This window comes from Indicator indicator, chromosome Z (genome assembly GCF_027791375.1).
Source record: "Indicator indicator isolate 239-I01 chromosome Z, UM_Iind_1.1, whole genome shotgun sequence".
Taxonomy (NCBI): domain Eukaryota; kingdom Metazoa; phylum Chordata; class Aves; order Piciformes; family Indicatoridae; genus Indicator; species Indicator indicator.
In genome coordinates, this window is record NC_072053.1 from 49,946,589 (window position 1) to 49,971,858 (window position 25,270).

Sequence of the window (25,270 nt, forward strand, 5' to 3'; positions counted from 1 at the left end):
GCTAAGTGACTAATAAAGTCAAATTTATATTAAATAATAAATATAATATTTCACAGTTGCTTTAATCTACTTTTTGTACCCAAAGAAACTTTTTTTTAATTTCATGTTCAGACAACAGAACTTTAATAGGGAGTTCTGCTTATTTCTTAGAGTAGTCATGGTATTGCTGAATGAATGTTTGCTGCAGTTGATATAAAAAAATAGAAGAAACAGCACATTGTTACATGAAGATTTGTGTAACTTCCCGTAAAAAAATCTTTGAAATATCTGGTACATATAGTAAGTACCTGCTGCCAAAATATTCTTCCCAAACAATTATTTAGAGTATTTATAGCTGCAGGATACAATTCTGATGTTGCTGGTGTTGCTTGTGATACCCAAATTATTGCATTATTGTACAATCTACAATGAGTAGCATGCTCACCTACAATTGCAGTTCTTTAATTTACTCTTAAGTCTTGCCTTTGGTGTTGAATAACCATTTAGTGGGTTACAAAATACATGTAATCTTGTAATATCTCCCATAAATTGTAAATTGACCTTAAGAGAATGCCAAACTGTAACAGTAACTGTTACTGTGCTTGTTTGTACATGAAGCACGTACCAAGAGTGTGGACTCAGGTTATAATCACGCCAAACTAATGGAATACTTTGCCTTAGACAAGTAGTATTAGTAGTACACTAAGTACCATCATATATCTGTAATTTTGTTTCTTCTGTCACTTCTTGTCTTAGGCATGTTCTTTCATTTAATGGCCTTATGATCTTTATTCTTGTGTTGTTCTCTCTCTCCTAGCCCCAGTATTTACTGAGTGCTGCAACTTCCACTTTTAGTACCTCTTGCAAATAGTTTGTATTTTTCAGTTGCAGCCTATTTTAAGTATTTTCTCTTCACAGAACCTCTATGTCAATTAATAATATCTCTAGTTCTTAACTTATATTTATTTCACCAACAAACTCCTGATTCTCAAATCTTGGCTGGGTCTTCAGTAATACGTGATCAATTATAACTATTAATGCTGAAGGACTGGTTTTAAGTACGTGTCTTTGGTTAAGCTCCTGTTTTGGAAAACATAGCAATTCCCCCTAAATTACATTTTTCCTGTAGAGTATAAATATTTTGGTTGTCTGTGGTAACTAAAAGCCTTAACACCAAGAACTAAAATGACGCATTCAGAAGTCAGCATGTTCCCCCACCTTCCTCCTCGTCTCCACTCGTAATGACGATTTGCTATAGTTCCCGTTTTCTAGTCAGTAAATTGTATGTTTTACCTTTGTTTTTCTCTTACACTTTCTGCATACTGTCATGAATGAATTTTACCCATCCTTGGCAGACACTGGTTGTTCTCTCTTTTAATTACATATCAGGAAGAGAGGTATTCAGACTTCTGCTGTTGTGTAGTTTTCTGGATTACTGCAAGTTGTTTGAGATGTCCAGTCTGCTGTGCCTCATTCCTTACTACAATATGCAATTAGGCAAGGGGATCTCAAGAAAAATGTAGGCATTTAGGTCTGCCTGCTGTGGTGTTTAAAGGTGTACCATGGCCTGTACTGAAGAAAAAATTCTCTTCTAAATGACTGTTACCTAAATTTAATAACTTTGAGAAGTGTCATTTGGGTTCACAGTAGAGTTAAAGGTTAGAATTACCTCTAAGAAATCAATGACAAACTAAACACAGAATCAAAGATGCCAGGCATATTGATAAAATATTTTTAAGTCTAATGGTACCTCTTTTTCTTCAGCTGCACGCCTCTGTATGGCATGGCTCTTTTCATTTGCACACTCCTCCCCAGCCTGACCTCTTCGTCACCTTGAATAAACTGAAACTGAATTTTATTTGACTAGAATGTGATCAACTTGTTTTCTTTATATGCTGCTATAATTAACAGGTAATACTGTTACTTGGAATTTGATAGTTAGAAATGGACAAGTCATATCCTTTCTCTGACAATACAAGGTCAAGATTCTGCTGCAGCTCCCTCAGTGAAAGCAGAACGTACGCTTCCGTCTTTACATATGTTTTATTATAAGGAAACGCTTTTAATAACAAAACTCACACATAAAAGCTCCCTTTGAAGTGTTGGGGTTTTTCTGTTGCCACATTAAAATACCCAGACATAATATGATAACCAGATAACCAAATTCTTAGGAATTCCTCTTTTTTTTGCCCCTAAAAAAATTCTGTATGTATGCCATTTGCTACTTAGGATCTCTTAACACCTCACAAAGTGCACTGACACACCCAAGAAGTCACTAAGGTCTTTTGCTCTTTCTGAATTATTTCCAGCAACCTATCTGCAAATAATAAACCCTACACACAGCCAACAGAAGTTTAATATTGCTATGTATTGATAGCTTAAATTTGATACAGCATACTCTTGCAGTGCAAACCATAGGTTACCTGATTACTGTGCTGTTGTAAAACAGTTTCAGTAAACAGATGACATACTTTAGTAAGATTGCTAAGTTGTGTGGCTTGTTTGTTAGTGGCTTTGTATCCATGTGACATTTAAATAGATTGATTTGTATGTATTTCCTGATACTGTATTAGCTATGAGAATGTTCCACAAAACTGTTTAGGAAATTTCCTCCACCCACTCCTTAAGCCTTTTACATTTCAATTCCAGAAAAGACCATGTTCCTTGGAATCACGTAAGTAGTCTACAAGGCAAGAGTGTGGTGTTTCTTCAGCAAATCGGAGTGCTCCACAGTACGTCTTTCCAGCATGAAACTAACAGTTGATGTCTCTCTATCTGCAGTGAGTAATCTTTACTGAAGACATGGCATAAAGAAGCAATCAATACTGGTGAAACGCTTACTGCTCAGGAACTGAGAGTATAGGTGGCTACAGCTGATTTCTATCCCTCACCCTGCCCATTTGTTAATCCATTTATCTGTAACTTCTGCTAAGGAAGGTTCTCAGGTTCTGTGCTTAAATGCGTTACTAAAACCAGGCTCCCGGGCAAGGGAGCTGTCAATCTCTCTATTGTGTGCAGACACTACAGTAATTAATTCAATACCATGGAAGTTTTGGATTTTTTTTTTCTGCCAATTCCAGGAACTGGGACTGTATACCTCAAGAGAAGAGGGTTATTAAATGTGGAAACTAATGGTGAAAAAAACGTGTGAATACACATTGTGTATTGTAATTTTCTCAGACATGGTACAGAATATTTCTGACTTAAATTTGATTTTCATGTGTTCCACAACATGTTTCATTATGCAGATCAAAATTTTGCAAAGCACTTCATATTTTCATACAGAAAATAGTTTATCATCAGCTTCTCTTGAAATGCAAATTGTCATAGTTTGGTTTTGCAGTTCTTAAATGCTTTTTATGGTTTTCTGTCTAAACCTCAAAAAATTAGCAAACAGCTTTTTTCCCTGCCTACAACTGTTTTAGTCAAGATTTGTCTATTTCTCCTACTGGGGGATTAATTTAGGAATTGTCTGGCTACTATATGCATCATCTAGGAGCCTGAGCCTTATTTAGCCTAAGAATTGCAACCACAATTTGCTCTTCTGAGTGCAAGTGGGATTTAAGGATCTCAAATTCTACTCACAGCAGACGGTATTTTTATGAAGAGGTTTTGATGGTTTTCAGGGCAAATTCTAAATATTCTTGTAATATTTCAAAAGTGGAGTAAATAGGCTTTTAAGTCTCCTAAGCATCTTCCTGCAAGGAGTCAGAGTGTTCACACCATGTCTATTCATCATCTCCAGATCAGTACATCAGAGGTTGAAAAAAGTGTGACTGCTGGAATGAGCATGGTGAAGTAGAACACTAATAGGCAAAAAGTGAGGGAAAACTGAGCTCTCCTGCTTGGTGTGTCTCAGTTTTTTGTCCTTGTGGCTTTCATTCTGTGTTGCATCAAGCAGACTGAGAACTATGTGCAGAAATTTGTCTTGATAACTGGGCTTATGAATGTTTTTTAATGTTTTCGAAGTGTGAAAGAAAAGCATTCTTGTGTTGGATGGGTTCTGTAAAATGGTAACTCTCCCAATCCCAAAGCTTGTGCTCCCAAAAGCCAGGCTCAGAGCTCTTTGCATAGATGGCAAATCTTGACTCAAGACATCAAGGTTCTCAGGGGGCTCAAAACTGGATCAAGCAGTTTAATCATTTGGGCATGTCATATGCTTTCCTTCATTAAATCTGCTGTCCTAGAGAAAGTATTTTTGGCATCTGTTCATGTGACTGGAAGTTCTTAAGTAAGATTCCAGTATCTTCAGATTGTGTGACGAGAAATACTTTTGAATTCTTTTTTGAGCAATAGTAGTTAGTTCAGGACAGCAGGTTTGAGGACTTGCCATGATGTCAGTACTCCTGAGGCCAGGTAGAGATGACATTTGAGGTTAACCTCTATCTTGTCCCAGGGGATACTGTGCTGTTCCCTCGGTGCCAATTACTGCCACTCACTAGGATGGGCACAATGCTTTTGTCAGTGTGCTTCCCTCGGAGAAGAATATTATTAAAGCAGTGTAAGAACAGCGTTCTACTGCTTGTTCTGGCACTTAAGAAAGAATAAATGAATCAAATGTTAGAGGTTGTTTTCTGCATAGCAACCCAAAACAGCTCTGGACATTTTCTCTCTACTGCTGGACAAAAAGGAACTGTCCTGTTGATTGTGGAAAATAGTAAACGTTTTTGTGGGCAGTGAAAGGTCAGGGTGGGCTTTACACAGGACTGACCTGCAAGAGCTATCAACATAGCTGAATACACAGAAGCAGTACTCAAGCTGGAAAATCATAATTTGAATTTTTTCTGTGTTGCATAGAAATTGCTATTTTATGTAGATGATAAAAACTACTGCTTATAATATTTCTTCTTGGAAGAATAGAATTTTAATTTATTTAAAAACAGGAGGACCTCAGTGTGTCTTTTGGGATGAATTACTGCTAATAACAAACTGTTCTACTATATCACTCTTCTTACCAATGTTTCTGGGTTAGCTGATCAGGTTCCGATCACTGTCATGAATTCTGAATGGATAAAACAGGTTTTCAAGATTGACCTAATGTTTTCATTATGAGAATTTTTGACACAGTAAAGGAGAACTGACTGAGCTATTATGGTGCTGGCATCTTTAGTGTCATTGGGCAGGGTGTGGAAGAAGTGGAAAAGTGGCAAAAGTCTTCTACAGGAGAGGCTTTACTGCTCTTTAATACATATAAAACTACCCAGGAAACTATGACAAGAAAATACAGAATGCAAAAAAGCAGCTTATTAGGAGATATTTAAAGCTTAGTTTAATGCAGCTGTAGATGACCTCTGAGCTCACACAGTACTGAATGCCAAGAATGTTTGTTAAATATTTTGCTGTATTCCCCTTTAGAAAAAAATTAATTCCATGGACTGCCTACAAGATCTTAATCTGTCATTCCTTAACTATGAAAGGTATTTTATTTTTGTAAGGCACTTGAAGAAAAAGGCATTGATAAACAGGAGTCACCAGGGATTAATCTTTTGTAATGATTCCTAGAACACTGACAAGTTTGGCCTATCAAGGCTACTGAGAGATGCTCCTAAGAAGTGTAATAGGATTACTCTTGTCTTCCAACTACATTGCATAGAACAAGAATACAAAAATGTCTAGCACCCTAAAATAACATTAACTTGTCATTTTTAAGGCATCACTGCTTGAAATTCTGTAAGCTATGATTTTAAATGCTAAAGAAATAAAAATAATTGGTACAGGCTGTGCTATGAGTAAGCCACACTTTGTGACTGCAGCCATGTTTTTTCTTTAAATCAGGGTGAACTCCCTGAGTTTTAATTGCAGGATGGTGTCCTTAACAGCAGCGAAGACGAAATGAGTCTTTTCTGTGTCTGTGGCACAAGTGAAATGGGAGTAGATGACTTTTTTCATGCCTGGATTCTGATCCTGATACAGCTTCAAAATGAAGTCTCTGGCAGCTGTGACGTCTTGTTTAGGACCTAGTCAAAAGCACAGTTAGTGGTCTTGAACAATTAAAAGCTATGGGTCAAGGAAGAAACATGGACAGTATTTTAAGAGACTAGTTTCATATGCCAGTCTTAGTTTGCATTCTTTCGTTCATGCCAGTGGAACAGAAACTGATACATGCATGGAGTGCCCTGTTTTCCACAGTAAACCTTACAGGCCATAGCATTTTAAACAAACAAACAAAAATCCCCCAACAACTCCAACTGAAATTACCCAGCATATGTTAATAGTTTGCTACATTATTGTAGTATGTCAAAATACTATGGGAGAAATTACATTTTCTAAAACACATGGAGTAAAGAGGATTCACTTTATCCAAGCAAGAGATGTGTTTTTTTCTATGTAGCTATTAGCTCATTGTAACTCTTCATTATTAATTGTAGGATTCAACATGATGTATGTCTTGCAGAATATAATACTGAATGAAGTAGTGGAATACATCTGTGATTGTTTAATTACTTTTCTGGTGACGTTAAGTAACAGTAAAATTTGTTAAGCAAAGTTATTCAGACTGCTTTTTTAACTTTGGGTCTTTTATATAGATAAGAATTTATAATAATGATTACAGAACGTTATGACAGGTTTTTAATATATATAAAGAGGTGCATTAATAGCTGCATTCCTCAAGTTCTCTCACATAGTAATCCTGACACTCTTGCAGCAACAGAATGGCTGCAAGAAATCTTGCAACTGTCCACAATGATCCAGTAAAAAACCCAAAGTTCCAGTAAAACTGAGTAACTTAACTTTGTATTTTAAAGGATAAAGTAGAAAAGCATAGATAGGAAATACATTGAATAATTCCACTTTTCATGCTTAATTTGATGAGGACAGGTTTAAATATGACTTTCATCTTTGTGAAGATAGTATGGGATAAATGCTTACCTGTGTATTCTGGAAAGTAACTAATTAGATGTGATGCATGATTTTCTCTTCTAGAAGATCCTATTTTGTTTTTAAATAAAAGACTGAAGAATTCAGAAACCATGGATATGTAATGATAGTTTTAAATAAGGCCTTGGTTTGTTCCGTTCGATTCTACAACAACAAAAAGTATATGAAGGTACACTCTTTGGACAGTACCATATACAAATCACATCAGCCAGAGATCATGATGATTTTTTGGAAAGTTTTTTTTAAAACTGTTACTTCATAAAGCACAATTGTGGAATCAATCATTGGTTGATCATTACTCTTCATGTTGTATCTTTTTATTCACTGGTGTTCGGAGCACTACTATGAATGTAGATGTGAAAACGAGATAAGCCTTTTAGTAGTGGAAACTGCTTGAATTCTTAGTATGAGTTAGTGAGCAGCCATGGAGTGCTGTGCTGCTCTGTGAAAGCAGAACTAAAGCAGGATGTATCAGGTAAAAATACTTGCTATTAACATGCTGTGACAGCTAAATGACAGCAGCCTAAGTACTGTTACACTGTGTTCCAAACCCCCTCCCTCACCTCCATCTGAATAGGGGAAGACAAAGGTGTGAGATTGGCTTCCGTTTACCCTGGGGACAGGCAATGGGTGCCCGTTCTTGCTGCCAGGGTGGAGGTCCCTCACAGGTATTTACTGATGGGGAAGCCCACTGGGATTTGGAAATACAATCATCAGGGCACTTCATATATTGGCCTGGACAATTGTTTAGGAATATTTTAAACAGGGTGAGCAGAGAGCAGTCAGGGCTCCTATTTTTTTGCCACTCTTACTTGGTTCTCCCCTGGCCTGCCTGCCAGCCTGAGAGTGATCCTGCAAAGCGTGTTTATGGACACTTTGATTCCTGGTGGGTCCCCTTTTGGATTTCGAGCCTCATTATCCACAAAATTGGATTACAAACTCTGCAGTTTTCTGAAGCCTGTGTTGGAGAGAGAGACCTAGGGCTGTCTTCAGATTCCTGCTCCAATTTTGTGAGTAAATCAGACTTCCCATATTTTCTCCTAAGGTTATCATTTGGCCTCTGATTTATAAGGGGTGAAGCTATTTCTGGCTTAGCCTTTCCATTTTCTGAATCCTCCAAATTGTACTAAAGTCGACGTAAGCATCCTGGAGGAATTCACAACTGAATAGAACCTGTAAATAAGTTTTAATCAATTTTGTACATGGTGTGGGGGTTTTGGGAAAATAAAAATAACTATTAATTTTATAATTCCCACCTTGGTAATTTAACCCCAAATTAACACACATACCTTTAGGTACCATGTTTTTCACTGTACTACTATTTCTGGAAAGATCTCAGGAACACCAGAGACTGCTGTTTGGAGCTCCTGGGGATAAGCTTGTGATGGTAGTAATTTATTTCCTAATGGCCAACATGAGCGTAACCAAGCATTCAAGACAGTGAAAGGAAAAAAAGCTACAGTGACCAAGGTTTGTTCATAAATCTAAAGATGACAGGAAACTTTGAGAACCTGATCTCAATTCCAATGGATGTTGTGATACTTCAATAAATAAGTAGGCTATACTCTTCATAGTTCAAACAGATCTAACAATGTGATCTGTAAGGGCTTTGGGACTTTAGAGTTCAGATGGCATTAAGCACTTTTGAAGGACATTTGAAGGATGTAACGCTACCACTATCAAAAGCAATGCAGTTCCACTAAAATGCCTTTCCTAACTGCTTAGTGTTTTTCTGTGTTGCATCCTTCTCTACAACATCTGGCTACTGCTGCTGACAGCACTGCAAAACAGATAGGAGAACTTATGTTTTTGACCTTGGCAAAGAGGTAAATTTAAAGCTATTTTGGTTTAATTCTCCTTAATTAACACACAGGTAAATTCTGAAGTACCAGAGACTTAACAAACCTAACTACAGAAGACTGAAGTACTTTTATTTGCCTAGAGATACTGCTCATACCCAAATTCTCAAATATTTGACATAGCTTAAGTGATTTAAATCATGTTTTGTCTTTTAAGGTAGAGTTTAGTTTTACAGGCAGGCTACTACTTTAATACAATTTCATGGGTGGTAGTAATCATTGCTACTAGTAATTCTAGTAGTTCTAAATGCTTTTATGATGACATGATTGCTGTCTCAACAAGCGTGCGTCTCTTTTGTATACCTTATATACCATGCCCCCACTCCTCACTGTCCTGATGGAGCATAACTAAGCCCATACATGTTTCACCAAGAACCACTCCTCCTTGGCGGAGGCCTGGAGAAGTGCACAAAGACAGACACTTCTGGCTGAAGGGGCTTAGGCACAGGGGTTTGTCCAGACTTGCCTGCGGTGTAAAGCCAATAAACCTGTTTGACAGGAACCGTGGCCACTGACTGCTGTGCTGGTGCTCAGAATTTAGTTGGCGAAGTTTCAAATTACTTTTCTGCCAGTGGTCCGTTTTGTTTTGAAAAGTAGTTAAGTAGAGGCTTTTTGGTAAACTCGTGCTTTCTTCTTCTACCTGCCTGCTGGTTGGGTGCAGCTGGCAGCCTTCGCCTGTGAGCACGTGGTTTCAATTTTACTTTTCTGTTTAGACAACGTGCTTGGCTCCTGTTTTCACTTTGGCCCTGAAACTGCATCAAGAATGCAATTTTGGATTATAAAATTTCCTGACTGCAGCTCCTGGCACAGCGTCTCGGACTGACCAGAATTGTTTTAAATTGAAGACAGCTTTTGTGAGAAATTCAAGTATTGATTTGCTTAAAGCTCTGTTAAAGAGCAAAGAGGGTCCATCTTGTGAGCAAATCAGAAATGGCAGCTCCTCACTCTCTCCAACTTTCAATTTGATGCTAGGTTTATATTTGTCTTTTCCTTTCCTTTTCCTTAATTGTTCTTGCTATTTTTAAAGGCTCATTTTGCATAGGTAATTCCCAACTTTTTACATGAACCTAAATAAATAGTAAATAAGTTTTATTAATATTTTCTGTGGGGCTTTTAGATTAATAAAGTTATTAACATTTTTATTAATCATTCCACCAATTATTACATGTTAATAACCTTAACACTTACCTTATTGTCACATTCCACCATGACTTGATTATATTCACTTAATGCAACTAAGAAAATGATGGAAGTAACACTTTCAAAACAATGGATCCACTTCCTTTGTGGAAGGCCACTGACATCCACGATCCTGCTAAACAGAAATAGAGTCAAACAGATAAAGTATGTTATCAAAAGTAATTTTGATAACATACTTTAAGTACAGCTGAAGGCCTTACAATAGATCACTTATGTGAGGTAGGTTTGAACTGTAAAAAGTGTATCTTAACATTCTATGCTCTGCTTAATACTTGAACTTGATTCATTTGCTACAGCTTCCACTGTTCTTTTGTGTTGTGGGTTAATCCTGGTGCACAGGAAAAGGACTTGGGGGTACTGGTGGACAAGAAGCTGGATATGTGCCAGCAATGTGCACTTGCAACCCAAAAAGCCAACTATATCCTGGGTTGCATCAAAAGAAGCATGGCCAGCAGTATGAGAGAAGAGAAGGCTCTGAGAAGTTATTGTGGCCTTCCGTTATCTTAAGTGGGCCTACCAGACAGCTGGTGAGGGACTTTTTAGGGTGTCAGGTAATGATAGGACTAGGGGAAATGGAACAAAAATAGAAATGGGTAGATTCAGATGGGATGTTAGGAAGAAATTCTTCACCGTGAGGGTGGTGAGACACTGGAACAGGTTGCCCAGGGAGGTGGTAGAAGCCCCATCCCTGGAGGTTTTTAAGGCCAAGCTGGATGTGGCTCTGAGCAATCTGATCTAGTGTGAGGTGTCCCTGCCCATGGCAGAGGGGTTGGAACTAGATGATCTTTGAGGTCCCTTCCAACCCTGACAATTCTATGATTCTGCCACTCTGCTCTGGTTGAGACCTCACCTGGAGTACTGTGTCCAGCTCTGGAGTCCTCAACACAGGAAGGACATGGACCTATTGAAGCAGGTCCAAAGGAGGGCCACAAGGATGATCAGAGGGCTGGACAACCTATTCTATGAGGACAGGCTGGGAGAGTTGGAGTTGTTCAGCTTGGAGAAGAGAAGGCCCCAGGGAGACCTTATAGCAATATTTCAATATCTGAAGGGGATCTATAGAAGGGTTTGGGAAGAATGGTTTAGAAGGGCTTGCAGTGATAGGATGAGGGGCAACAGTTTTAAACTAGAGCAGGGTAGATTTAGATTTGCCATTAGGAGGAAGTTCTTCACAAAGAGGGTAGAGAAATATTGGAACAGGTTGCCCAGATAGATGATGGAGGTGTCATCCCTGGAGGGATTCAAGGTGAAAGTTGATGGGTTCCTGAGCAACCTGATGTAGTTGGGGATGTCCCAGCTCATTGCAGGGGTGTTGAACAAGATGATCTTTGAGGGTCCCTTGCATCCTGATGCATTTTCTATGATTCTATGACATCTAAGCACAATTCAGCTTCTTGCTACCTACATGGTAGGTGGAGAGGTAGAGAGAAAAGAAAGAGTAAAGCAAGAAAACTTGGTGGTTGAGGTTAAAGGAAAAGTAGTTATTGTTTAATAAGTGAAGGATGAGTGGGAGAAGAGATTAAAAAAAACAAGTCATGCAAGAGCAATCCCTCACCACTTCCTGTGGGTAAATCAATGCCCAGCCAGTTCCAATGAAAAATATGGCAGTCTTTCCTAAACCCCCCCTTTTTAGTTATCACTAAGTATGCTGCTATGTGGCATGAATTATGTCTTTGTTTAGTTCAGGTCATCTGCCTGGCTGTGTCCCCTCCCAGCCTCTTGTTCACTCCCTAACTTATTTACTGAAGGACAAAGAAACAGAGAAGGCTGTGGTGCTGTACAACCACTGTTCATCAAAAATTACAACACTGGTATGTTATCAGTATTCTTTTGGTTACAAATATAAAACACAGCACTGGACCAGCTGCTATCCTAAAAAAAAAGTAGCTCTGTCCTAGCAGGCCTAGTATGATGACTGGAAGCTGGCCAGTGTGATGCCCATCCACAAGAAGGGACGGGTGGAGGAACCTGGAAAATACAGGGCTGTCAGCCTGACCTCAGTGCCAGGCAAGATGATGGAGCAGATCATCTTGGGGGCAATCACAGCACACCTGCAGGACGGCCAAAGGATCAGGTGCAGCCAACAGGGATTTAGGAGGGGCAGGTCCTGCCTCACCTGATCTACTTCTATGATCAGGTTACCCACCTGGTGAATGTGGAGAAGGCTGTGGATGTAGTCTACCTGGACTTCAGCAAAGCCTTTGACACCGTCTCCCATGGCAAACTCCTGGCCAAGCTGTCAGCCCATGGCTTGGACAGGAGCACTCTGTGCTGGGTTAGGAACTGGCTGGAGGGCCGAGCCCAGAGAGTGGTGGTGAATGGTGCCACATCCAGCTGGCAGCCAGTCACTAGTGGTGTCCCCCAGGGATCAGTGTTGGGCCCAGTACTGTTCAATGTCTTTATTGATGATCTGGATGAGGGGATTGAGTCCACCATTAGTAAGTTTGCAGATGACAGCAAGTTTGGAGCAGGAGTTGATCTGTTAGAGGGCAGGAGTGCTCTCCAGAGGGACCTTGGCAGACTGGACAGATGGGCAGAGTCCAACATGATGGCATTCAACTGAAGTCCAAGTGCCGGGTGCTGCACTGTGGCTACAACAACCCCATGCAGAGCTACAGGCTGGGGTCAGAGTGGCTGGAGAGCAGCCAGACAGAAAGGGACCTGGGGGTACTGGTTGACAGTAGGCTGAACATGAGCCAGCAGTGTGCCCAGGTGGCCAAGAAGGCCAATGGCATCCTGGCCTGTATCAAGAATAGTGTGGCCAGCAGGAGCAGAGAAGTCATTGTGCCCCTGTACTCAGCACTGGTTAGGCCACACCTTGAGTACTGTGTCCAGTTCTGGGCTCCTCAATTTAAGAAGGACATTGAGATACTTGAACACGTCCAGAGAAGGGCAACGAGGCTGGTGAGAGGCCTTGAGCACAAGCCTTATGGGGAGAGGCTGAGGGAGCTGGGGTTGTTTAGCCTGGAGAAGAGGAGGCTCAGGGGAGACCTTATTGCTGTCTACAACTACCTGAAGGGAGGCTATAGACAGGTGGGCGTTGATCTCTTCTCCCAGGCAATCAGCACCAGAACAAGAGGACACAGTCTCAAGCTGTGTCAGGGGAAGTTTAGGCTTGAGGTGAGGAGAACTTCACAGAAAGAGTGATCTGCCACTGGATGTGCTGCCCAGGGATTGGTGGAGTCACCGTCCCTGGAGATGTTCAAAAAAGCATTGGATGTGGCACTTGAAGTCATAGTTTAGTTAGTCATGAGGTGCTGGGTGATAGGTTGGACTTGATGATCTCTGAGGTCTTTTCTACCCTTGTTGATTCTATGATTCTAAGTGTATAAACTAATTGAGGCATACAAAAAAATACATTGCTGGAGTTTTTTTCTGTGTTGATGGATTTTTTTAGTAAAGGTGGATGTTAATGTACTCAGTTTTGTTTCCTTATACACTCCAAAATCTCCTTCACCCCCCCAAATACCCCAGTGTAGTCTTAATCTCACTATTCAGAATAATCAAACTGCTCACAAGTATCTTAGTTACACATGGGGTTTGCAGACAGTTAAGTATGTCCCTAACATTTTACAAGGTCGAAGTGTTCCCTAGAACCTTCCATCACAGTTAGGCTGTGTCATCACAGCTGATCCTAGTTCTCTGTAGTAACTGCTGGCAGCTGTTTGTTCTTGATGAAACAGGTGTTTTGGTGGAAGAGCACCTATAACTGCATTAGTGTGAATTCTGCAATATTGAAATTTAAAATAGAAATGCTCTTCCTTAGAAAATCAGTAACCCTACCTGTTGCAATATCTTGTCTAGCAGCAGATAAGGTAATTCTAAGGTCCTTCTCAGACTTCATTTCATCTTCATGTGTACATTTGTCTCAATTGCAATGAACATAAATTTTGGGGGTATGTTATGTAGCACAAAGAATCTGTGTTGTGGCCCTCCATTTCGTATTCTGTTTTGTTAATTTAAAATTTTATTTTACTTTTCCTTCCATCAGTGTCTCAAATTTCCTTCTCTAACTTTATCTGAATTGAAAACTCACTTGAAATCTTTAGCGTTTCTGTCAGGGTACTCTTTTCCAAACAGTTACAGTCAGGAGGCAGAAAATGTTGACTCAAAATGGAATTAAACTGCATCACTCACAACAGTACAAATACATTACCTCTGCACCCCTGTGACCCATCCAAAGCCTCTAATTAAACAAATAGTTCAGAATACACAGTAATTTGGCTCCTTGAATTAAAAAGCTTTCTTCATGTAATGTAAATTTGAAAAGGAGTGTTTTGAAACACAACTCAAGTTACTGTATTAACTTCAGAGACTGAAAGTGTTGGAAACACAACACACACTGAATGCAAAAGCATCTAGGTAGGACTTCAGAAGTGAAGTTGCAGCAACTACCTTCTACTGAAATACTTGTCAGGCAGTCTTACCTAATTATAGTATTTTCTAAATCAAATGGATACTCAGTAATTCTTGTAGTTGGCACTTGAACTCTAAGAATATCTTGCTGAGTTGGCACAAATGAGGGCATAGCAATATGATCAAGGTCAGTAAGATAGCTGGAAAGTTAAATATACAACAGAAACAAGATTAATATACTGTCACGAAACTGATCACACAGATTCAAAACCAAAGTACTAACCTGCAGTCACAGAAGTGTTCCCAAAAAGCAGCTTTAACAGATTAATCTGTACATAGCCTTTACACAATTGTGCTGGCATAAAACACCAGAACCCTTCAGCTGAGACCTGCATGTATGTTTCAGACAAAACAGTAGCACTCAAAAAAGATGGTGCCTGAATGTTCTGTAGACAATCATCACACACTCAAAATTGATTTTTTAAATTTGAATAATCTTTGCTATTTCACAAAATAAACATTAGAATTAAGATTTGAACACAAACATAAATATGAGCCCTAGTCATAATATTTGCCAACAGTACCTTATCTCTTGTCATTTCATCTATGATGCCAATATTGCATGCAAATAGTGACATGCTGCTGGACAGAATTCAGAAAAGCAGAATCACAGAATCAGCCAGGTTGAAAGAGCCCTCAAGATCAAGTCCAACTGATCACCCAACCTTATCTAATCAACGAAACTGTGGCACTAAGTGCCTCATCCAGTCTTTTCTTAAGCACCTCTAGGGATGCTGACCCCACCACCTCCTCTGGGAGCCCCATTCCAATGGCCAATCTCTCTTTCTGTGAAGAACTTTTTTCAAAGATCAAGCCTGAACTTCCCCTTGCACAGCTTGAGACTGTGTCCTCTTGTTCTGGTGCTGGTTGCCCTGGAGAAGAGACCAACCCCCACCTGGCTACAACCACCCTTCAGGTAGTTACAGACAGCAATAAGGTCTCCCCTGAGCCTCCTCTTCCCCAGGCTAAACAACCCCAGCTCCCTCAGCCTCTCCTCATAGCGCTTGTGCTCCAGACTCCTCACCAGCTTCATTGCCCTTCTCCGGAAGCATTTGAGCAGCTCAGTATCTTTCTTGAATGGAGGGGCCCAGAACTGGACACAGTACTCAAGGTGTGGTCTAACCAGTGCTGAGTACAGGGACAGAATGCCTTCCCTTCTCCTGCTGGCCACACTATTCCTGATACAGGCCATTAATTACAGCAATTAATTACAGCAATCAATTAATGGAAGGCACTGCAAACATGAATGCTTTGAACTTACATGTTTTTTAATATAAAAAGTGGTTCCTTTAATTTCTCATCTGCCTATGCAGTCAGTCTTAACTTTGCCCTCTTTAGTTTCACATGCTTTTGTGCTTTTAACGGCTGGGGTTAAATTGTAGGATGATATTCCTGTGCCTCGGTAAGTGAGCAGTGTGTGAGCAAGACAAGGTGCCTGGTATGCCTCTCTGGAGTCTATCTTCCCACCACTAGGTGGCAACACTAGATCATCCAAAATTCTAGGAAGGCATACAAAGGTCAAATGTATTCCTAATGTGTTCCAACATGGGTGTAGTGCGAAGCTTCCCCTGAGCACTAATTTCACCCCTTTCCTTTGGTGGAAGAGGGGAGGTGTCGATGTGTTCTGCTCTTGCTGCCCAAACATCCCTCACATTAGGGCTCTAACATAAAAATACTTCCACTTAACACAATTGCTTACCTAGGAAAGATGTCTGTGAAGAAAATTTCTTCTCTCCAGCAATAGGTTCAATTGTTACCGAGATCTCAATTATAATTAACAGTATAAGGAAGAATTAATAAATGTTCAAAGAAAACTGATTTTCAGTTGTAGCTGATTTCTTAGAAAATGAGGCTGACATAGACCATTAAGTGACATCCTTCTCCAAAGCTGGATTATTTAGGAACAAGGCAGACAAACCTCTGTCAAGAACAATAATGCTTGACACACTGGAATAGATTGCCTGTGTGTAACCACTCTGAGCTATTTTACCATAATTGTCTAATCTGAATGTTCCTTGCTGAAAGGTAACCCTATTACTTTTTGACCTTGGCAGAAACAGAAATGTAAATTTTCTGTCCTTGCGAAACAGTAACTTTTCACAAATAATTTAAAATCTGGGAGAGTGAGTTATCTCCTGTCTTGTTTAAATACTTAACTTTTCACATAACTGAAAGGCCTGACTTGATTGCCTGTTAATATATTTTGTGCAGTTGTTTTTCAATATTTCTCTCACTGGAAACTCGGTTATGTACCAGCTGTGCTAACCTCAGAACTCGGAGGCATGATGGTCCAGTATGTTCAGAAAGCTTAATATTAGTTTCATCACTTCAGCATAAAACTTATTGTGTATCACAGACTAACACAGACACAGGCAGAAGTTATAAAATCTCTCTTTATTATGAACCAGCAGTGTGCTCAGGTGACCAATAAGGCCAGAAGCATCCTGGCCTGTATCAGGAATAGTGTGGCCAGCAGGACCATGTGAGTGATCATGCCCCTGTAACTCAGCACTGGTGAGGCTGCACTTTGAATACTTTGTTTAGTTTTGGGCTCCTCATTACAAGAAAGACATTGAGAACAAGAAAGATGTAAGGTGTCAAGAGCACATCTCTCACACCTGTGAGAAGCACCTGAGGAAACTGAGATGGTTTAGTCTGGAGTGGAGGCTGAGGGGGAGACCTTATCACCCTCTACAGCTAACAGAAAGGAGGTTTTAGGTGAGGTGGATGTCAGTCAGTAAAAAAGTGACAGGATGAGAGGAAATGGGGGAAGGTTTGCACCAGGGAAGTTGCAGCAGGGAAGGTTTGGATTAGAAATTAAGAAAAAAAAAATCTTCACCAAAAGGGTTGTAAAGCACTAGAACAGGCTGCCAGGGAATGTGATGGACTCACCATCCCTGGAGATATTTAAAAGTCAGGTAGGCATGGTGCTTAGGCATATGGCTTAGTTAGGTCAGTGGTTGGACTTGATGATTTTTAAAGGTCTTTTCAACCTAAATGATTCTATTCTTAACTTTATGAAGTCTGGCTTGTCCTTGTCATTACACGGTGTACTTACTACTTATCAGAGTCTGAGAATTGGTACTCCCTCCGTCTGTTGTAGCATTCTTGAAATCCTGGGTCTTCCCCAGAGCTTCTTGATTGCTTCAACTGCAGCACTGTCACTTTATCCACTTCTACTGCATTGAGCATCTGACCACTCTCCTAATCAATTAAATGGTTACACTACTGTGAGAAAGGATGGCTGTTGGCATGCAGTACACACTCTCCTCTTTTATTATACTCTACCCATCAGTAACACTAAGCATCAGGAATAAACCTATGATAAAATAAAACTTTAATCCTTGAATGCATTTAATTTTTCAAGTCAATTTACACCTACTGAATGTTTTAATTGTTAGTTATCTGTGTGTGATTTTTTCCTTTTCAAAAGGTGACCTTAATAAAGGTCAGAAGGTGCTCTTAACACACTATTTTTAAACCCACAAAATCTGACTACCGTTTTCTAACTGAGGTAATGTTTTTAAAATTCTAGATACATTCTTTAGTATAGGCATTTTTTGTTTGTTTGCAGGTTTGGTTTGCTTTGGGACAAAACAGAGGCTGACCTAGCATGCAGGTTATTCAAGCAGGCACCAAATTCCTACAAGCCATCTTCTGTTTAATGCCAGTGAAGTACATCCAAGGTACTGCTCTACGGAAAGAAATTCTTTTTCTTTGCTTTAAGCATAAGAAGTATTGTAAAGATAAGACTAAGTATCTGTGGGATACAAAAGAATTTATTGTTCTGCAGCAAGTGGTGCAGATGATTCACTTTCAGGAAGGGCTGCCATCTAAAGTAGACTTGACAGGAAGAGTGGGCTTGTGCAAACCTGAATACAGGATGGGGAATGAAGCTGGCAATGCACCCTTCTGTGATGGGTTGAAATTACCCCCAAAATAAAATTGCCACACTAGCTCAGTGGAAGCAAATGAAGCTATATTTACAAGCAAAATCGCAATTTTGCTAGAAATATGAAATGCAGTGAATATATGCAAGATATACAATATTTACATGTGTTTGCAATTTATAAATAACACAAGAACCCTGCTGGACAAAACCAGGGCATTACCAGCAGTTTCCCCTCTCCTTTCTTTCCCCAGTACAAGGGAAAAGATAAAGAGGAGAACAGCAGAGAGTAGCTTGTTAGTTCTTAGCCACAAGAAGAATGCAGCTAAGGTCAGCAACAGCCAAGCAAAAGCACCAGCTAGTATCTGCTAGAGCAAAGAAGCCGAAAAGAGAGACCGTTAGCTTATACAACTAACTTTATGTTAGTTATTGGACCAATAGGATTTTTTTTTTTTGGTACTTTATTTACATTCTACCACTTTCTACTCAATCTGTGGAAAATTTTCCTAGGCATCAGCCTAAAACTGCCACACCTTCCCTCTACTCTGCTCCAGTGCAACCCCACCTGGATCATTGGAGTCTGCTGGATTTGGTGCAGAGGTGAGCCACAAAAAAAAAAAAAAAAAAAAAAAAAAAGATCAGAGAGCTGGAATACCTCTTCTATGAAGAAAGGCTGAATTGGAGTTGCTCACCCTGGGGGAAGGCATTATTGTGGTCTTTCAGTTCTTCAAAAGGAGCTCATAAGTGAGATAGAAAAAGAAATTTTACCAGTACCTGTAGTAACAGGAGAAGGAGCAACGCAACGCGTCTAAACTGAGAGTAGGTAGATTTAGCTTAACCAGAAAGGAGAAATTTTTTAGTATGAAGGTGGTGAGACACTGGAACAGGTTTCCCAGAGAAATTGTGGAATGCCTCATTACTGGAAGTGTTGAAGGCCAGTTTGGGTGAGGTTTTGAGCAACCTGATCTACTGAAAGATGTCCCTGCCCACAACACAGGAGTTGGAACTAGATGATCTTTAAAAGCCCCTTCCAGCCTAAACTGTTCTATAATTGGAAGCATTCTGTTCTGTTCAACTGGGTATATAATGATGTTTGCTTATGCTTCCAGTGGTCTGGAAGAATCTAAAATGCATTTAATATTGTGTCCAGCAGGTTTAGGGAGGTTCTTCTCTGCTTCTACTCTGCCCTGGTGAGTCCACACTTGGAATACTGTGTCCAGTTTTGGATTCTGTAGTTCAAGAAAGACAGACCTGCTGGAGAGAATCCAATGGAGAGCCACGAGGATGACTAGGGGACTTGAGCATCTCCCCTGTTAAGAGAGACCGAGAGACCTGGGGCTGTTTCATCTTGAGAAGACTGAGAGGGGATCTCATTAACATGTATAAATTTGAGGGGTGGATGTCAAGTGGATGGGGCCTATCTCTTTGGTGGTGTGCAGTTATAAGACAAGGAACAATGAATACAAGCTTGAATATAGAAGATTTCATCTCAACATGAGAAGAAACTTCTTTACAGTGAGGGTGATGGAGCACTGGAACAGGCTGCCCAGAGAGGTTGTGGAGTCTCCTTCTCTGGACACGTTCAAAACCTGTCTGGATGCATTCCTCCTGTGGACTACCCTAAGTGATCCTGCTTTGGCAGGGGGGTTGGAGCTGATGACCTCTGGAGGTCCCTTCCAATCTGTAATGTACTGTGATACTGTGAAATTATTTAATGTCTGAAATACAGCAAATTTGTTCCTATAAATAATGTTTGCCAAACCTCTTTTCCAGTCCATTGCTAAGTATCAGATAGATTTTTAACTTACATTCTCTTTAAATATGAAATAACACTGCATCCTGACCTCTGACTGAAGCCTGGGAGAGTCACAAATAGTAACACTGCATACAGATCTGATTTGGATCTGTGGTAGCAAATGCTTAGGTCTGAGATGGAAAGCCTGAATATCAATAGACTCTAAATGAGATAAAGATCAGTCAAAACCCAGGACTTCTCTAGTTATAGAATCTTTAAGTTATGACATGGCTCTGGAAAACCATGTTGAGCCTAATGCCTCAATAGCAATTTATTCTTGCTCAGTTCAAGTTTATTTTAAGTATTTTAAGTCTCTACAATGTTGTGAATATACCACTCTTACAAGTTTTCACATTAAAGATTTACAATGCAGTCAAACTGCCTGGGCAACTTCTCTATGACTGGAACTATTTTTCATTTTGGAGATATTTTGTTACATAAAACTAAATGCCAGGTCTTCCAATTTTTCATATTCATCACAGTGTTTTCACTCGGGTTGACTCAGGCTTCATTCCATGCTATAATTTTGTATGTGTTTAGGAGGACTTTGTGCAATTGTAGCTGCAAAGCTAGCTTTTGGTATAAGGTCCTTATGAAAAGAATTGTTTAAGTGTCTACATCTGCAAACCTCTGATCCCTTATGTGGCCAAGTGCCATGTGACATGAGGAAAAACCCTTTTAATGAAAATAATTCACATTAATCTTTCATTTTGTAGTATATATCAGAGTTAAACACTGGTAGCTAATCTCTTACCTGTGATTCAAAGAAAAAAAGTTCCTACATTTAAATGAAAAATTACATAAAGCACCAAGTAATTTTAGTATGATTCCATGGGTCTGTCTTCATCATCGTCAGTGAATAGGCACATTACTAATACAAAATGCTTTGGGTATTAAATTATGGGTGGATAATATGCCATGAAAGCAAAACACAGAAAAATTCAGTTTACTTGAAAAGCAGTCTTCAGGATAAATGAGTAATGAATAATCTTATGAGACACTGTACAATAATCCAGTCATGATCTGATGGAAAAGGGGATCGAACTCAGAATGTATTGTAAAATGTGCTTAGAAGCAATAGAAAGTCCTTCAACCTGGGCAGCACGGGAATTTTCTGCAATTTTGCTGCTGGGAAATTTTAACTAAAAGTAAGGTGTCATGGTGTTTTGAGTGTATATATTTTTATATATATATATTTGAGTATATATATGTGACAATTTATTACTAACAGCAAACATAGTAAGTAACAACCAGAGCGATGTCATAGAATCATAGGATCATGGAATCAGTCAGGATTGGAAGGGACCACAAGGATCATCTAGTTCCAACCCCGCTGCCGTGGGCAAGAACACCTCACACTAGATCAGGTTGCTCAGAGCCAGCCACGTAATTCAAATGTCACATAATTCAGCCTCTGACTACTAACTGAATTCTTCTACAAAATTGTGTTGATGTGATAACATATATTAAAGTAAGATAGGATTAAATTGGAAAGGTATAAGGTTTTTTTTACATACAGTTTTATGTAATACTGATTGTCAAACACTGGTATTAGCTATAACTTAGTTGCAGATGTTCCGTATTGTAGTCATGGTCAACACAACAACAATTGAAACTCAGTTTGAAAGCAATGGTAAAATTAAGCCCCCAAACCACAAACACAGCTCCTCCAGCACAGAATAAGAACCAGTTCTGCTAATCAGGGCTTTTTTTTTAAAAAAAATTGTACCTAACCCACAAGAAGATTTTTGCTAATTATTGCAAATAAGTGGCCTTTGAATCTTTCACAAACTTGTGAAAACTTAAAGACATTTTCTAACAGGCTACAGCTCTTTAAGCTAGCTTGACATCTGATAAAATGCTTAAATGTTCTTTTTTCACTCTTGTTGAACACTATAAAGGGTAAATGAATGATAAGATGCCCTACAAGGCTCACAAGGCTTTTATTATTTTGCTGTAGAATCCCACCACTGGGAATTCTAGAAAAGGGTTGTTAAATCTTGTCAACACTTAGTAATAATTTAAGTTTCCATGTTAACAAATACCATTTGGCATTGCCAACAGCACACCACAAAAGCAAGAGATTTTGGCAAGAAGTGGGCCTCAGTGTTTCAAGTGGACAGAGTCATATTTTAAAACCTTCTTCTGCAACTTGGAAGAACCACAGAAATGTATTTTTCATTTCCCTCAAAGCAAGAGTGGAATTTTATAGAAATCTTACCACTAAGAAGTTATCTCAAGAGACATTGTGAAAAAATGCAGCACTGGAATACATGAGCAGTCGGTGCTTTGCAGAAAGAACGGAAAGGGCTCACTACCATGGGAAGAAAATGTAGCTACAGTCATTCCAAACTGAAACAAACACAAAGAGGGGAAATTGAAAGCAGCACAAGCACTTGTTAACAGTGTCAGTTATTGCCATAATTATTTTTAATGAAATACAAGCAACAAATCAGTTCCAGAATTCACTCTTAATTAAAATACGTATAGCACATTATGCTGTCTCTAAAGACTATATAAACAGTTACCCTACTTGAGGCTGCTAGCTTTTTTTTCTTTTTATTTTTTTCCCTTTTTACTAGACGTCTGGTTCTCAATGACATGTTGCAGGTAGAGAGATGAATATAGATTATAAAATAAGGGAATAAGGATAAGTATTTTTGAATACAGCAGAAGTGGGAGAGTATATTTGTTCCAAAAATCACCACAAATCTAACCCCCAGACTTTATGATCCTGGAAAGAAAACTGAACCTGTATAACAAGGACATTGAAAACCTGTGTCTAAGATGCTTAGAACACTAAAAATCTATTAGTCTCCTAAAATTCTATTGTGTTATTCTCTATTGGAAATCAAACTTAATTCTGCAGTTAAAGGGCAAGTGATCTTGCGTAACAAACAACAATTCAAGGTTAATCTTTTTTCATTAAAAAGATACACTGGAAAGAAACAAAATAATCAGGAGGAGTCTTGAATATAACTTTTTCAATTCACACAGTAATACTGCTGGGTAAAACCAGTAAAAAAGCTGGGTAAAAGCTATGAAAGTACCAAGAAACATGCAGAAATGCTAGCTCAATGTGTATAATATTAAATACAACCTATATTAAGGACAAATCATCCCCAGACAATAAATTGGTAACACTACGAGCAGCAACTGTAATTTCTTTAGATATAGGAATAAATTTTATCTCCATTGATGTTATATGCAATGCATAGAACTGTTTTGGAGGGTATGAATCTCCAGACTCAGGAAAAAAAAAACCAAAATTAATTTTATACCTTGCCCCTCCATCCTATTTCTTAGGAAACTAACTCAAATAGTACCCAAAAATGTCTTTCTGCATTACCTCATGAAGCTCTTTTTATTTATAAAGCATGAATTTATATACATAGGTTGCTTCTCCTTTAAAAATCTTTCTGAGAAGAGCAGTCTGTTTTGTTTTTTCAAGCATTTATATTTACAGTCTTCGCACTTCACTTTCATGCCCCAAGTCGTTCTACTTGTGTCTGAGGAAAACAAACTGCAAAATCCTCCAACAGGAGTTATACTTGGAAGTTACAGCACATTCTTTACAGCAAACAGAAGATCACAAGAAGGGACACGAAGTGGTTATTCAGTATTGGGAGGTTACAAGAACAGCCAGTTAAACAGGGCATACTCCTTCAGACATTATTTATTAAGAGATACTTCACTATGGCACAGCTGAAGTTTTCAAACTACGTGAATAAGAACTTTGTAAATATCACCGAACACATCGTACATCTCTAAGCATTTTTACTTTAACAGTGCTACTGAAATACAGATCTCACTACAGAATATATAGCAGTATGGAAATAAATTCTTGCCTCTTCTTCGTACTATTGTTATGCCCATAAATGTGAACTTCTGGGGAGCACAATGTAATATATTTCAGCAGTCATTGTGTTTTACCAAAACCATGCTTGCGTTCATTTTAATCTAATTTTTTGAATCAGATAATTTGACATAATGCATAGAGGGTCTTTGTTTATAAAGAAATAAAAAGAAAAATGCATAAAACAGGAAAACAGTGGGGGTGGAGGGGGCATGTGAACAATACAAATATTCTGTAATTCACAAATTACTGGCTATTCCCAGGTCATATATAATTTTAGTAGAACTCACTCATTAAAAAAAAAATTACCAAGAAGTTAAGTGAATTTCAGTTTTGCTGCCCTTTTGTTGCTGTTCTTAAGCAATTTGTTGAATTGGAAGCAAAAGCAAGCCCAAGTACAGACCCACACACTTAAGTCAATCTCTCTGTACCAGCAAGGATACTAATTTTTGCTGAATTACAAGCACTGCATGTAGCTCTTCTGGTTGAGGTATGGTATTTTTCATATCTCAACCTCTATTACTGAAGTAAAGTACAGAGTAAGAGACTTCTAAAATCAGCTAAGCAACTATCTATGATTGGTTTGTTTACCTGTTTTGGGTACAGAAGAAATTGATTATGAACCAACCACCCTTAAAGCTAAGGAAGAGGAAGCTAACAAGTGGCTGAGCTGTACACAAAATGTATACACTGCTGCTATTATTACCATCTGAGGAAGATATGAAAGTTAAGTATATGAGGGATGTTTTCAATTTTTAAGTGGAAGAATATTGTGGAAGAGGAAAACTAAGGAAGGTGAAAAGATCAAGGGAACTAAACAACTCAAGCATGTAGAGTTAGGACATTATATTTTAAAGACAAATTAATATTGCTTGTTTTGCATTATTCAGCTGTAATAGTGCATTGCTTTATTATTATGAAAAGGTACCTGATCATAGTCTGGGTAACTGGATAGGAACAGAAGATTAAGTTGAAGATTAAATTTTTGATAATTAAAATAATGAATTGATATCATCCTGGTTGTATCACAGTATATTAGTAAGTGCATCAACCACTTACCTACCATAAGCTTTGACTGTATCTTTATTACTGAGTCTGTTCTGCCTGCTACCCACAGGCAGTAGGAAATTATTTCTGTAAGTTTTCAGTCATTATTAGTCCTCCATCTATAATAACAGCAGGAGCAGTAAACAGTACACTAGCTAGAAGTGAGCAAAGCAAGACTAAGCAGGGCCACTGTAAAAATACCAAGCCAAACCAACACTTGGATTGCAATTGTCAACCTAATCTTTTTTGGCAAAAACAAGACTTTGCAGTCAGATTTGATATAATAGTTAATGGATCGCCCTTAAAAAAATAGAGAATCACAAGATATTTGTTTTCTTATTCACAATTAA

General features: G+C 38.9%; 1 protein-coding gene across 1 annotated transcript in view; it reads right to left on the reverse strand.

The window, feature by feature from the left end:
• Positions 1 to 5,745: 5,745 nt before the first annotated feature.
• The window catches only part of LOC128979453 (guanine nucleotide-binding protein subunit alpha-14-like), a 95,769-nt gene continuing 76,244 nt past the window's right edge, over positions 5,746 to 25,270 (reverse strand). Inside the window, 6 exon segments of the mRNA XM_054397673.1 lie at positions 5,746 to 5,936; positions 6,850 to 6,885; positions 6,888 to 7,002; positions 9,906 to 10,029; positions 14,345 to 14,473; positions 17,392 to 17,537. Coding sequence (XP_054253648.1) covers positions 5,746 to 5,936; positions 6,850 to 6,885; positions 6,888 to 7,002; positions 9,906 to 10,029; positions 14,345 to 14,473; positions 17,392 to 17,537 — 741 coding nt within the window.